At 41.8% G+C, this 13706-nt stretch overlaps 1 protein-coding gene across 2 annotated transcripts in view; it reads left to right on the forward strand.

The window, feature by feature from the left end:
* SPG11 (SPG11 vesicle trafficking associated, spatacsin) overlaps window positions 1–13706 on the forward strand; it is a 77643-nt gene that overhangs the window by 58617 nt on the left and 5320 nt on the right. For both annotated transcript variants that reach the window (XM_070237562.1, XM_070237569.1), the window contains 5 exons: window positions 184–937; window positions 9883–10022; window positions 10948–11146; window positions 11563–11700; window positions 13520–13653. In XM_070237562.1, coding sequence (XP_070093663.1) covers window positions 184–937; window positions 9883–10022; window positions 10948–11146; window positions 11563–11700; window positions 13520–13653 — 1365 coding nt within the window. The remainder of the gene's footprint in view (window positions 1–183; window positions 938–9882; window positions 10023–10947; window positions 11147–11562; window positions 11701–13519; window positions 13654–13706) is intronic.

The raw sequence follows: 13706 nt of genomic DNA on the forward strand, positions 1-13706 counted from the left end.
TAGATAAATTTAGAATTGTTTTTCATTCCTTAACTTTCCAGTTAAAATACCCAGGATCATCTGTAGCCAACCCCATATTCTCTGACTTGATTTCGTTTTGACAAGTATGGTATACTTAGCCTTAGCGTTTATGGTACTTCTTTATCCAGGAAAGGCTAAAATTCGCTTTGTTAAATTTCACAGATAACACAGGAAATGCAGACCTTAAAACACATTGACCAGTGGTCTCTGAAACAAGCAAAAATTGACTTCTGGAAAAAATGCCATGAGAATTTTAAGAAAAATTCCATTTCAAGCAAAGCAGCTTCTTCCTTTTTCTCAGCCCAGGCCCTTGTGGCATGTGCGTACCCGACTGAGGAGGGGCAGAGCAGCGTTGAGGAGCGCCATCTGCTGCTCACCCTGGCAGGGCACTGGCTTGCTCAGGAGGACCCGGTGCCTGTCAACCAGCTGGAGGAGCTGGAGAAGCAGATCTGGCTGTGCCGCATCACCCAGCACACCCTCAGAGGAAGCCAGGGGGAAACAGAGCCCAGATTTTCTCAACAGATCTCAACTAGTGGGGAACTTTCTTTTGATAGCTTAGCCAGTGAGTTTTCATTCTCCAAGTTGGCTGCTCTGAACACATCAAAATACTTAGAACTTAATGGCCTTCCATCCAAAGAGACTTGTGAGAACAGACTGGATTGGAAGGAGCAGGCGTCACTACACTTTTTGATTGGGCGCCTCTTGGATGATGGCTGTGTGCATGAAGCAAGTAGAGTGTGCCGGTATTTTCATTTCTACAACCAAGATGTTGTCTTGGTATTGCACTGTAGAGCACTGGCTTCAGGTGAAGCTGGTGTGGATGACCTGCATCCAGAGATCCATGCTCTCCTACAAAGTGCTGCGCTGCCTGAGGGAGAAGAAGAACCTGGCATTCCTCTAAGGAAAGCCCAAAGCAGTAAGTGAAGGAGAGCAGAATGCCCTGGGTCCTTAGTGGTGCTGTTGGCAGTCTCTCCAGGAAGAAAAAGGTCCCTTTTGGCATACTAGTTACACTAAGTTAAAGGGATAGCACCTCTTTTCCAGGTAATCCATAAACTAGGTAATTAATAGTCACTGAGGTAGAAATTCCTATGTCTTTTAATTAGCTATTATCAAAGTTAGAGGGAATCCATCTGACTTATAACTGGTTCATTGAAATTTATTCTATACGAATAATCATGTGTCCAGTTGTACATTGATAGTAAATACAAATATGGTTGATTTTTGTGTTAACCTTGTATCCTGTGACCTTGCTGAACTCACTTATCCTAGAAGTTTTCTTGTAGATTCCTTGGGACTTTTCTACAGAGACATCATGTCTGTGAACAGAGACAGTTTATTTCTTCCTTTCTAATCTGTATGCCTTTTCTTTCTTTTTCTTGCTTTATTGTATTGGCTGGGACTTCCAGTGCAATGTTGGATAGGAGTGGTGAAAATGGACATCCTTGCCTTTTTACTCATCTTAGGGAAAAAGAATTCAGTCTTTTGTCATTAAGTATGGTATTTGCTGTAGGTTTATTTGAAGATACACTTTGTCACATTGAGGAAGTTCCCTTCTATTCCTAGTTTGTTGAAAGTTTTATGGTGAATTGATGTTGAATTTTGTCATGTTTTTCTCTGTCCATTGATATGATCATGCGTTTTTTCTCTTGTTTAGACTATTAACATAGTGGATTACATTAATTGATTTTTTTAAATGTCGAATCAGTTTTGCATTCCCAGGATAAACTCCACTTGGTCATGGTGCATTATTCTTTTTGATATATCACTGGAATCGATTTACTATTTTGAGAATTTTTAGATTTATGTTCACGAGGAATTGTTCTGTATTTTTTCTTTTTTGTATCGTCTTTCTCTGGTTTTTGTATCAGGGTAATGCTGGTTTCATGGGTGGAAAGTACTCCTTCTTCCGTCTTCTGGAAAATGTTGTGTGGAATTGGTGTTATTTCTTCTTTAAATATTCAGTAAAATTTACCAGTGAAACTCTCTGAACCTGGAGATTTCTGTTCTGGAATATTTTTTTTTTTTTTTTATTAATGTTATGATAGATTACAACCTTGTGAGATTTCAGTTGTACATTTTTGTTAGTCATGTTGTGGGTACACCACTTCCCCCTCTGTGCTCTCCCCCCACCCCCCCTTTTCCCTGGTAACCACCGATCAGATCTCCTTATCAATATACTAACTTCCACCTATGAGTGGAGTCATATAGAGTTCGTCTTTCTCTGACTGGCTTATTTCGCTTAACATAATACCCTCGAGGTCCATCCACGTTGTTGTGAATGGGCCAATTTTGTCTTTTTTTATGGCTGAGTAGTATTCCATTGTGTATATATACCACATCTTCTTTATCCAATCATCAGTTTCTGGGCATGTAGGCTGGTTCCACGTCTTGGCTATTGTAAATAATGCTGCGATGAACATAGGGGTGCAACGGACTCTTGAGATTTCTGAGATCAGGTTCTTAGGATAGATACCCAGTAATGGGATGGCTGGGTCATAGGGTATTTCTATTTTTAACTTTTTGAGAAATCTCCATACTGTTTTCCATAGTGGCTGTACCAGTTTGCATTCCCACCAACAGTGTATGAGGGTTCCTTTTTCTCCACAACCTCTCCAACATTTGTCACTCTTGGTTTTGGATGTTTTTGCCAATCTAACGGGTGTAAGGTGATATCTTAGTGTAGTTTTGATTTGCATTTCCCTGATGATTAGCAATGATGAACATCTTTTCATGTGTCTATTGGCCATATTCATATCTTCTTTTGAGAAATGTCTGTTCATGTCCTCTGCCCATTTTTTGATCGGGTTGTTTGTTTTTTTGTTGTTAAGCCGTGTGAGTTCTTTGTATATTATGGAGATTAACCCTTTGTCGGATAAGTGGCTTGTAAATATTTTTTCCCAATTAGTGAGCTGTTTTTTTGTTTCAATCCTGTTTTCCCTTGCCTTGAAGAAGCTCTTTAGTCTGATGAAGTCCCATTTGTTTATTCTTTCTATTGTTTCCCTCAACTGAGGAGATACAGTGTCCGAAAAGATTCTTTTGAAACTGATGTCAAAGAGTGTACTGCCTATATTCTCTTCCAAAAGACTTATTGTCTCAGGCCTAATCTTTAGGTCTTTGATCCATTTTGAGTTTATTTTGGTGTGTGGTGAAAAAGACTGGTCAATTTTCAATCTTTTGCATGTGGCTGTCCAGTTTTCCCAGCACCATTTGTTGAAGAGACTTTCTTTTCTCCATTGTAGGCCCTCTGCTCCTTTGTCGAAGATTAGCTGTCCATAGATGTGTGGTTTTATCTCTGGGCTTTCAATTCTGTTCCATTGATCTGTGGACCTGTTTTTGTACCAGTACCATGCTGTTTTGATCACTGTAGCTTTGTAGTATGTTTTGAAATCGGGGATTGTGATTCCGCCGGCTTTGTTTTTGCTCAGGATTGCTTTAGCAATTCGCGGTCTTTTGTTGCCCCATATGAATTTTAGGATTGTTTGTTGAATTTCTGTGAAGAATGTTCTTGGGATTCTGATTGGGATAGCATTGAATCTGTATATTGCTTTTTAGGTAGTATGGACATTTTAACTATGTTTATTCTTCCAATCCATGTGCAAGGAATGTCTTTCCATCTCTTTATGTCATCGTCAATTTCTTTCAAGAAAGTCTTGTAGTTTTCATTGTATAGATCCTTCACTTCCTTGGTTAAGTTTATCCCAAGGTATTTTATTCTTTTCGTTGCGATTGTGAATGGGATTGAGTTCTTGAGTTCTTTTTCTGTTAGTTCATTGTTAGTGTATAGAAATGCTACTGATTTATGCACGTTAATTTTATACCCTGTTCTGGAATATTTTTAACACAGAATTTAATTTCTTTCATAGTTTTATGACTAATCAGGTTATCTTTTTCATCTTGGCTGAATTTTGCTAGCTTATGGTTTTTGAGGAAACTTTTTTTCCTGCCTCTTAGGTTATGTGAACATTTTTTAGTCTTCTATTTTAATTTGTTGTGACTTTGACTATATAGCTTTGCATAGTGTTTTAATTGGTTGCTTTAGATTACGTTGTATGTTCTTAACTTTCACAGTCTACTTAGAATCAACATTTTACCACCTCAAACAAGGTTATAATTTTTGCTTTCAACCGAAAAATATATTTTTAAAAACTGCAGAATAATTTGTTGTATTTACTCAGATATTCACAATTTTTGTTTCTCTTCATTCCTGATGTTCCAAGTTTCCTTCTAGTTATTTTGCCTTCTGACTAAAGGACGGACTTTAGTAATTCTTCTGGAGTTATCTGCTAGCAACAGAGTCTCTTAGTTTTTCTTCATGTGAGAATGTGTCTATTTCACCTTCATTTTTGAAGGATGATTTTTCCTGGATATAGAAAATTTGATACAAGCATACCTCAGCGATATTGCAGGTTCAGTTCCAGATGGCTGCAATAAAGCCAGTTACACGAATTTTTTGGTTTCTCAATGCATATAAAAGTTATGTTTACACTATACTGTAGTCTGTTAAGTGTGCAATAGCATTATGTCTAAAAAACAATGTACATATCTCAATTAAAAAATACTTTATTGCTAAAAAATGCTAACCATCATCTGAGCCTTCACCGAATTATAATGTTTTTGCTGGTGTGGGGTCTTGCCTCGATATTAATGACTGCTGACTTTTAGGTGATGCTTTCAGCAATTTCTTAAAATAAGATAACAATGGATTCACTGCATCAGTTGCCTCCTCCTTTCATGAATGATTTCTCAGTAGCATGCAGTGCTGTCTGTTAGCCTTTTACCCACAGTAGAACTTGTTTCAGAATTGGAGTCAGTCCTTTCAAACCCTCCTGCTGCTTTATCAACTAAGGTTATGTAATATTCTGAATCCTTTCTTGTCAACACTCTTCACAGTATCTTCACTAGGAGTAGATTGCAGCTCAAGAAACCACTTTGTTTTCTCATCCACAAGAAGCAACTCCTTGTCTGTTAAAGTTTTATCATGAGATTGCAGCAATTCAGTCACATCTTCAGACTCCACTTCTAATTCTAGTTCTCTTGCTATTTCCACCACATCTGCAGTTACTTCCTCCACTGAAGTCTTGACTCTCTCGAAGTCATCCATGATGGTTGGAATCAACTTCTTCCAAACTCCTGTTAATGTTGATATTTTTGACCTCTTCTCGTGAATCACGAGTGTTCTTAATGGCATCTAGAATGGCAAATTCTTTCCAGAAGGTTTTCAGTTTACTTTGCTCAGATCCATCAGAGGAATCACTATCTATGGCAGCTACAGCCTTATGAAGTATATTTCTTTTTTTGTTTTAAAGCATGCATAATCATTCTGGATTTTTTTTAAGATTTTATTTTTCCTTTTTCTCCCCAAACCCCCTTGGTACATAGTTGTGTATTTTTGGTTGTGGGTCCTTCTATTTGTGGCATGTGGGATGCCACCTCAGCATGGCCTGACAAGTGGTGCCATGTCTGTGCCCAGGATCCAAACCGGTGAAACCCTGGGCCACCGAAGCAGAGCGTGCAAACTTAACCACTCAGCCACGGGGCCAGCCCCTGACGTATATTTCTTAAATAAGACTTGAAAGTCGAAAGTATTTCTTTTTTTTTGAACATTGGCTGTGAGCTAACATCTGTTGCCAATCTTCCTCTTTTTTTCCCTCCCCAAAGCCCCCAGTACATAGTTGTATATTCTAGTTGTAGGTTCTTCTGGTTGTGCTATGTGGGAAGCCGCCTCAGCATAGCTTGATGAGCGGTACTAGGTCTGTGCCCAGGATCCAAACCAGCAAAGCCCAGGCTGCCGAAGCGGAGCACGCAAACTTAACTACTCTGCCATGGGGCCAGCCCCTGAAATTAATCCTTGATCCATGAGCTGCAGAATGGATGACATGTTAGCAGGCATGAAAACGAGATTAGTCCAGTTGTGCATCGCTATCAGAGCTCTTGGGTGACCAGGTGCATTGTCCATGAGCAGTAATATTTTGAAAGGAATCTTTTTTTCTGAGCAGTAGATCTCAGCAGTAGGCTTAAAATATTTAGTAAACTATGTTGTCAACAGATATGCTCTCACCCAGGCTTTGCTGCTCCATTTATAGAGCACAGATAGAGTAGATTTAGCATAATTCTTAAGGGCTCTAGGATTTTCAGAACAGTAAATGAGCATTGGCTTCAACTTAAAGTCACCAGCTGCATTAGCCCCTAACAAGTCAGCCTGTCCTTTGGAGCTTTGAAGCCAGGCACTGACTTCTCTCTGGCTATAAAAGTCCTATATGGCATCTTATTCCAATATAAGGCTGTTTTGTCTTCGTTGAAAATTTGTTGTTTAGTGTAGCCGCCCTCATTAATGATCTCAGCTAGATCTTCTGGACAACTTGCTGCAGCTTCTATCAGCACTTGCTGCTTCACCTTGCTCTTTTATGTTATGGAGATGGCTTCTTTCCTTAAACCTCATGAACCAACCTCTGCGAGCTTCAGACTTTTCTTCTTCAGCTTACTCACCTCTCTCAGCCTTCAGAGAATTGAAGAGAGTTATTAGGGCCTTGCTCTGGACTAGATTTTTGCTTAAGGGAGTGTTGTGGCTGGTTTGATCTTCCATCCAGACCACTAAATTAACTTTCTCCATATCAGCAATAAGACTACTTCACTTTCTTATCATTTGTGTGTTCACGGGAGTAGCACTTTTAATTTCCTTCAAGAACTTTTCCTTTGCATTCATAACTTGGCTAATTGTTTGGTGCAAGAGGCTTAGCTTTTGGCCTGTCTCAGCATTTGACATGCTTTCTAGCTTTTTTACCCCCAAAGTAATCTCTATTTTTTATGCTTTTTTTTTTTTAGTGAAGAAGATAGGCCCTAAGCTAACACCTGTTGCCAATCTTCCTCTTTTTTTTTTTTCCCCTCTCCCCAAGGCCCCAGCACACAGTTGTATATCCTAGTTGTAAGTCATTCTAGTTATTCTACGTGGGATGCTGCCACAGCATGGCTTGATGAACAGGGTGTAGGTCTACACCCAGGATCCAAACTGGTGAACCCCAGGCCGCCAAAGCAGAGCATGCAAACTTAACCACTCCGCCATGGGGCTGGCCCTCTAGCTTTGTAAAGTGAGAAATGTGCGACTCTTTCTTTCACTTGAACACTTAGAGGTCATTGTAGAATTATTAACTGGCTTAATTTCAGTCTTGTTGTGTCTCAGGGAATAGGGAGGCCTGAGGAGAGGGAGACGGGGGAACTGCTGGTCTGTAGAGCAGTCAGAACACACACAACATTTTTCAGTTAAGTTCACCACCTTACATAGCATAGTCTGTGGCACCCCAAAACAATCACAATAGTGACCTCAAAGATCACTGATCACAAATATAATAATAATGAAAAACTTTGAAATATTGTGAGGGTTACCAAAATGTGACACAGAGACATGAAGTGAGCAAATGCTGTTGGAAAAATGTCACCCAGTAGACTCGCTCAACTTAGAGTTGCCACAAAGCAAAGTGCTGTGAACGTGGTACGCCTATATTTTCTTTCCCCACTTAAAAATGTTGTACCACTGCCCTTTGACCTCCATGGTATCTGATGAATAATCTGCAGTCATTTGAATCATTATTCTATGGATAATGCATTTTTCTCTGGTTGCTTTCAAGGTTTTTTTCTGTCTTCATTCTTCAGTAGTTTGATTATAATGTGACTGGGCATGTATTTCTTTGGGTTTTCCGTATTTGGTGTTCACTAAGCTTCTTGAACATGTCAGTTTATGTGTTTCACCAAATTTAGGTAGTTGTCAGACATTATTTTTTCCGCACCATACACTTAGTCTTCTCCTTCTGGGACTCCAATGACATGAATTTTAGAAGATTGTTATTGTCTCACAAGTCCCTGAGACTTTGTTCATTTTTTTCCCTAATATTTTCTCTTTGTTGTTCAGATTGGACAATTTCTGTTAATCTATCTTCAATTTCACTGACTCTTTTCTCTGGCATTTCCATTCTGCTAGAGAGCTTTTTTCATTTCTGTGATTTCAAAATTTCAGTTATTTTTCAGTTCTAAAATTTTCTTTTTTTTCTTCTTTATACCTTCTATTTGCTGAGAATTTCTGTTTTTCTGTTTATCTTAAGAACATCCATAATTGTTTCTTGGAACATTTGTATAATAGCTTTAAAGTCTATCAGATAATTCCAACATTTGTGTCATTTTAGTGCTGGATGTCATCTGTTGTCTTTTCTCATATGAGTTGAGATTTTCCTGCATTTTTTGTATGCTGAATAATTTTGGGTTGCATCCTAAACATTTTGAAAAATATGTTATGAGACTCTGGGTCTTGTTTAAATCCTGTGAAGAACGTCAGTATTGTTTTTAGCAGGCAGTTGACCTGGTTAGATTCAGGCTCCAAGTTCCAGCCCACTTTCTGGGGGTTCTGGCTCTAACATCAGGTCAGTTTTCAAATCCTTTGTGGTACTCTGCAGATCTATCCTGTGTGTGCCATCCTGTGGTCAGTCTGCAACCTGGGTAGTGGCCTCTCTGTTAATTCAGTTCTCAGAGTCTTTGATGTGCTGGTTAGGATCAGATCCATACATGCAAAGCCAGGGGTGAGCCCTAGTGTTTGTAAACAACTTTGTCTTGCTTTCCTGAATCTCTCTCTCAAATACTTTCTGGTTCCCTGAGGTTTCGCTTTTCAGTCTTGTGGCCAAAAGGTGGAGGTTTAGTCACCCCGTTCTGTCACACATTTCCCTGACTATGCTGGCATCCAGGGCCAACTGGTAGGAGGATAATGCAAAAAGGGACAGGTTCACTTTACCTTCTTGGGACCAGAGCACCTCTGATCTGAAAAGAATGTTCCCCTCTGAGTGTTGGCTCTTGCCAGTCTTCCAGCACAGCCGAGGGGGTGCGGAGGAGCTGGGATGAGAGAGGGAGGGGCATTAGGAGTTTCCTTTCCTCCTTGAGTCCGTCCTGGAAGGCTTCATCTGGAGCACTCTCTCTCTGTGAACCTTAGTCCCTGGTTCTGGGTTTCAGGAAGCATTCCATTCAGGCTGGAGGTTACTAGGGGGAAAAATGGTAATTCTGGTCATCTTCAGCCCCCCTGCTACTGTTTACTTTTGCGTCCTCACAGAGTGCTGCATGCACTGTGTCCGGGTTTTATATTGAGTTCAGTAGAAGAGACAGGGTCAAGTGAGCTGACTCCACCTGACCTAGAACTAGAACCCCAGAGGATCTTAAGCAGGGTAATAACTGGTCTGAATTGCTTTTTACTTTTTTGTCTTTAAAATATATTTTTTAATGCATAATATCTTAAATGTAAAAGTATTACATGCTTAGTGTAACAAATCACACAATACAGAAGTACATAAAGGAAAGTGAAAGTCATTTGCCCATTCAACACCATCCCCACCAAATTCCCCAGAATAACACCTGATTATGTGAAAGATTGACTTGGGGAAGATGAGAGGCTGGCAGCGGGAGACGGTAATCACCTCTTCGATGCAGGGTGGTGAAGGCTGGAACTAAGGCAGTGATTGGAGAAGTGTTTTGGAGATGCATCAGTCCAGACCTGACGACTTGTTTGATATGAGGGGAAACTGAGAGGGGTATGTGTGGAGGGGAGTCTAGCAGGCATCTTTGGTGATGATCTCTAGCGTTCATTAGGTGGTTTTGAGTCTTTTCTAGCCTGTGAGGCCTTTCAGGTATCCTGGGCTAGGATTTCCTGGAAGCAGGCAGTGAAGGAAGTTTAAGTGGGTGTGAGCCCAGTCAGAAGTGGTCCCAGACCCAAAGGGAGTCATGGGGGTGCAATGCCGGAAGCTGTGAGCAGAGAGGTAGAGTCATAGGGGGCTGGGGACAGGCCTTACCTTGTCAACTTAAAGCCCCCCTCAGACCTGTCTTTGCTCCCAGCTTCAAGTTTGGATAGTCAGTCGTTTGTGATGCTGCCCTCAAGTGATGAAGTGGTGACTAATCTGAAAACTCTGACTGGCAAATGCCTCCATGGGAAAAACTACTGCCGGCAGGTCCTCTGTCTGTATGAACTTGCCAAGGTATGTGCCCAAGGGCGGGCCCTCCATGGGAAGCTCCCTCTGAGAGGAAGGGAAGCAGGAAGTTGGAGGTAGATTTTGGATATTGCCAAGTCAGCCCTTCAGATGATAATCATGACCTGGGAGTAGAGCTCTTGTCAGGATGTTGGCCTATAAATCCATTCCTGGGGAGCAGTGGGGAGGACGCCATGCCAGGGGCCAGGGCCATTTGAGTCTTGGCTGCAGCTCCGCCAGCCAGAAGTTAGGGCAAGAGATTTCCCTTCTCTGGGCTCCTGGTTCTTGATCTATAAATGATTTGACCACAAGGGTCCCTTCTGGCCCTAAATCTTAGGTTTTGCTTCAGGATTGTTTGGAGCTTTCTATGGGGGGGTGGAGAGCCCAAAATAAGTTTTAAAATAAGACAAAATGGAATATGATGATTATAAAGACAGGAGTCAGAACAGCCAGGAATTGTTTGTAGCTTTGTGCTGATTGAAGGCAAAAAGCAGTAGACTCTAGGTGAAGTGGGTGAGCATGAGAGAAACAGAGCCGAGCAGGAAAGCCCTTTGCCTTGGGTAAGGCGCAGAGGCTTCTTTGGAAGTTGAGGGTTTTGCTGCTGCTGTGGGAATGATAAAGAAGAGGCTCTTGCCTTTTATTCAACTTTCTTATGTTTCATAACATTTGAAAAGCCCAGTGTTCAACAAGAGATAAGTCACCTGACGCGTTCTGAAGACAAGCCTTTCTCTTGCTTGGATTCAGCCCATTGGCAAAGCGATAGAAAGGGCTAGAAAACAGTGCTTCCTTCTTCTAAAGTTCCTGCTCAGGGTGAGGGATCTTTAAGCTCAGAAAATGATGGAGTCTGTCCACATCAGATTTCAGAAAGGGCTGTCTTTTGCTAGCTTTTTCCTGGCTCCTAACCATAGCTTTGACTGCTTTGCCCTCCTCTCAGGAGTTGGGTTGTTCTTACACAGATGTGGCTGCCCAGGATGGTGAGGCCATGCTCCGGACAATCTTGGCCTCTCAGCAGCCTGACCGGTGCAAGCGAGCCCAAGCCTTCATCAGCACCCAGGGCCTCGAGCCAGACACGGTGGCTGAACTTGTGGCCGAGGAGGTGACCAGAGAGCTGCTGACCCCATCAGAAAGAGCAGGTACCCTGCCCTCCAGCCTCGCCAGCCTTTCAGACCACATTCGCACGTTCCCAGCATTAAGGATTTGGATGTTATGCTCATACGCATCCTGCATGCTGCCCTTTTAAGTTGCCAGGTTGCACTTGTAAGAGGAGAACACATTGCATTTATTTTGTTGTTGTTGATTTTTGTTTGCTTATTGTTTTGTGATTGTTATTTAGAGTAGCTGTGCCTTTCTCTGAGCTCATGAACTGCTGTCCTGTAAGATGACCACTAGGCCAAGGTATTAGAGCTCGGCAAGAGGAGAGCTGCGCTGGGAGCTCCTGTAGCATTACCTCCTGGTGCCCGGGCCCGGCAGAGTGGGCCTCCTGGCTCTTATCCTTCTCACAGTTCTCTTGAGGTCACACCAGCACCTTTCTCCACTTCTGTCTGTACAGGACAGAAGCAGATGTTCACCCCAGCAGAGGAAAGCCAGACTTTTCTTCCACTGACCACTTTGTGTGCAGACCGCACATTGGTAGGCATGAAGTTGTTGGATAAGATTTCCTCCGTTCCCCATGGGGAGTTGTCTTGCAGTAAGTTCTTGGCCATTTTCTTATATGTTTTGGGCCCAAGCAGAGATTCAGGAAGTCTTCTGGAGTTAGTCTTTCCAAAACTCAATTTGGATCCTTGCCCCTGCTCTGGATCCCACCTCTCCTGCATGGTTTATAAATTCTTGGTAAAAGCCATAAGTTCACTGAAGAAAATTTAGAAAATATATATGGAAAAGCAGCCTAAAATTTTAAAAATCACACAGGTAACCTTTTAACATTTGGCATATTTATCTTATTTTACTCTTACATTACCCTGCAAAGTGGCTATTATTGTCCCCATTTTAGAAGGAGGAAAACCGAAGCTTAGAGAAGTTGATTAATTTCTAAGTGTTAAGTGGCAGAGCTGCTATGTGAGCCCAGTCTGTGGGGTTTCAAAGCTGCTCGCTTCCACAATGTCTAGCTCAGTGCAAGTGTCCAGTGGTACGTGTCCCTCTGATCTGTTTCTATGCAAGTCTACAGGTTTTTATTTTTCAAAAATGGCATTATATTGTGCTTACTGTTTATAATTACTTTATGGATATGCTTCCATTAACCTCTTTCCATGACATTGAATATTCTTCTATATCATTTTTAATGGTTACACAGTATTTCTCTTACATGTAATTAAAAATTTTATACCCTATTTTGGGACCTTTAGATTGCTTCCAATTTTCTGCCGTTTTTAAACTGTCAACAGATATCCTTATAGGCAAATCTACGTGCATATCCATGATTATTTCCCTATGATAAATTCCTGATTGAAGAGTATGCCCATTTTTAAAGCTTTTTATATATACATAGCCAACTTTTACACCAGAAAAAAAAAAAATTCACTTTTTACTCCCACTTATGCAGAGTGTGAGTGTGAGAGTATCATTTCCTGGAACCCATTCCACTTTGCAAATTTGATAGACCCAAAAACGGCATTTTACTGATGTTTAGTGAACAAATGGGAGATTTTAAAAGGTTGAACAGTTTTCTTTTAAAAATAGCCTTCTGTCTCTCTTCTTAGTCCAGTTCAACAATATTTACTGAGTACCAGCTGTGTGCTAGGTACTCTAAAAACCAGGGATGTGGGGAACAAGGGAAGCATTGGTCCCTGGAGCTCACAGGCTGGGGTGTAATTCACAGTAAGAGCCAGACTGATGGGGTCAAGAAAGGTTTTTGGAAGAAATGTCTGAAGCAAGGCCTGAAGGGTTAGTAGTCAAGGTCGCTCAGTAGTGAGTACATTTAGGGAGGGCCCCACAGGTACACAGGCCCAGAGGGCACAGCATGGATTAAGGCTGGGAACTCTGTCTTCAACATTGCAAATATTTTTCCCAATTTGTCTTCTAATTGTGCATACAGTGATTGTGTGCAATAGTTTTAAATTTGTATGAAGTCAAATCTTTCAGTAATCCGGAAAGATAGTACAAGTGCAGAGCATCAAGTGGCACTTGATTAGGCCCTAAGACTCTCCACTGAGATAGAGAGTTACCTTGGATTCATGTTGGCAGGTACTCCGCAGAACGTTTATCCATCTTCAGAAAGCAGGGGTTCCTTATTCTCATTTGTTGGGCATTTTAGAAATACGGTCACTACATGACTGTCTTTGAGGAGAGAGTTAATCCCTGGACTATGACTGAGAGAAGAATTTAGACATCGTCAGGGGGCCATCTCAGAGCTAGAGCTGGTGAGGTCAGGGATCTAAGAGCACTGGTGGGAAAGCCTTCTCCAGACAGGCCCCGTGTGTACCAGGCCCTTCACCCTCCTGCCAGATACAGAGCTAGACAGTGGGTGGCCAGGCTTCATAATCCTGTCTTACCAGTGCCCACCTGCACAGCCACAGAGCTGCTGATCCTGGCCCATCACTGCTTCACGCTGACATGCCACATGGAGGGCATCATCCGAGTCCTGCAGGCCGCCCGGCTGCTCACAGACAACCACTTGGCCCCCAATGAAGAGTACGGGCTGGTGGTAAGTAATCCCCTCATCTGCCGCCTTTCACCCTGAGGAGACCTTTGAGAGAG

The sequence above is a fragment of the Equus caballus genome, chromosome 1 (genome assembly GCF_041296265.1).
Source record: "Equus caballus isolate H_3958 breed thoroughbred chromosome 1, TB-T2T, whole genome shotgun sequence".
Lineage (NCBI taxonomy): Eukaryota > Metazoa > Chordata > Mammalia > Perissodactyla > Equidae > Equus > Equus caballus.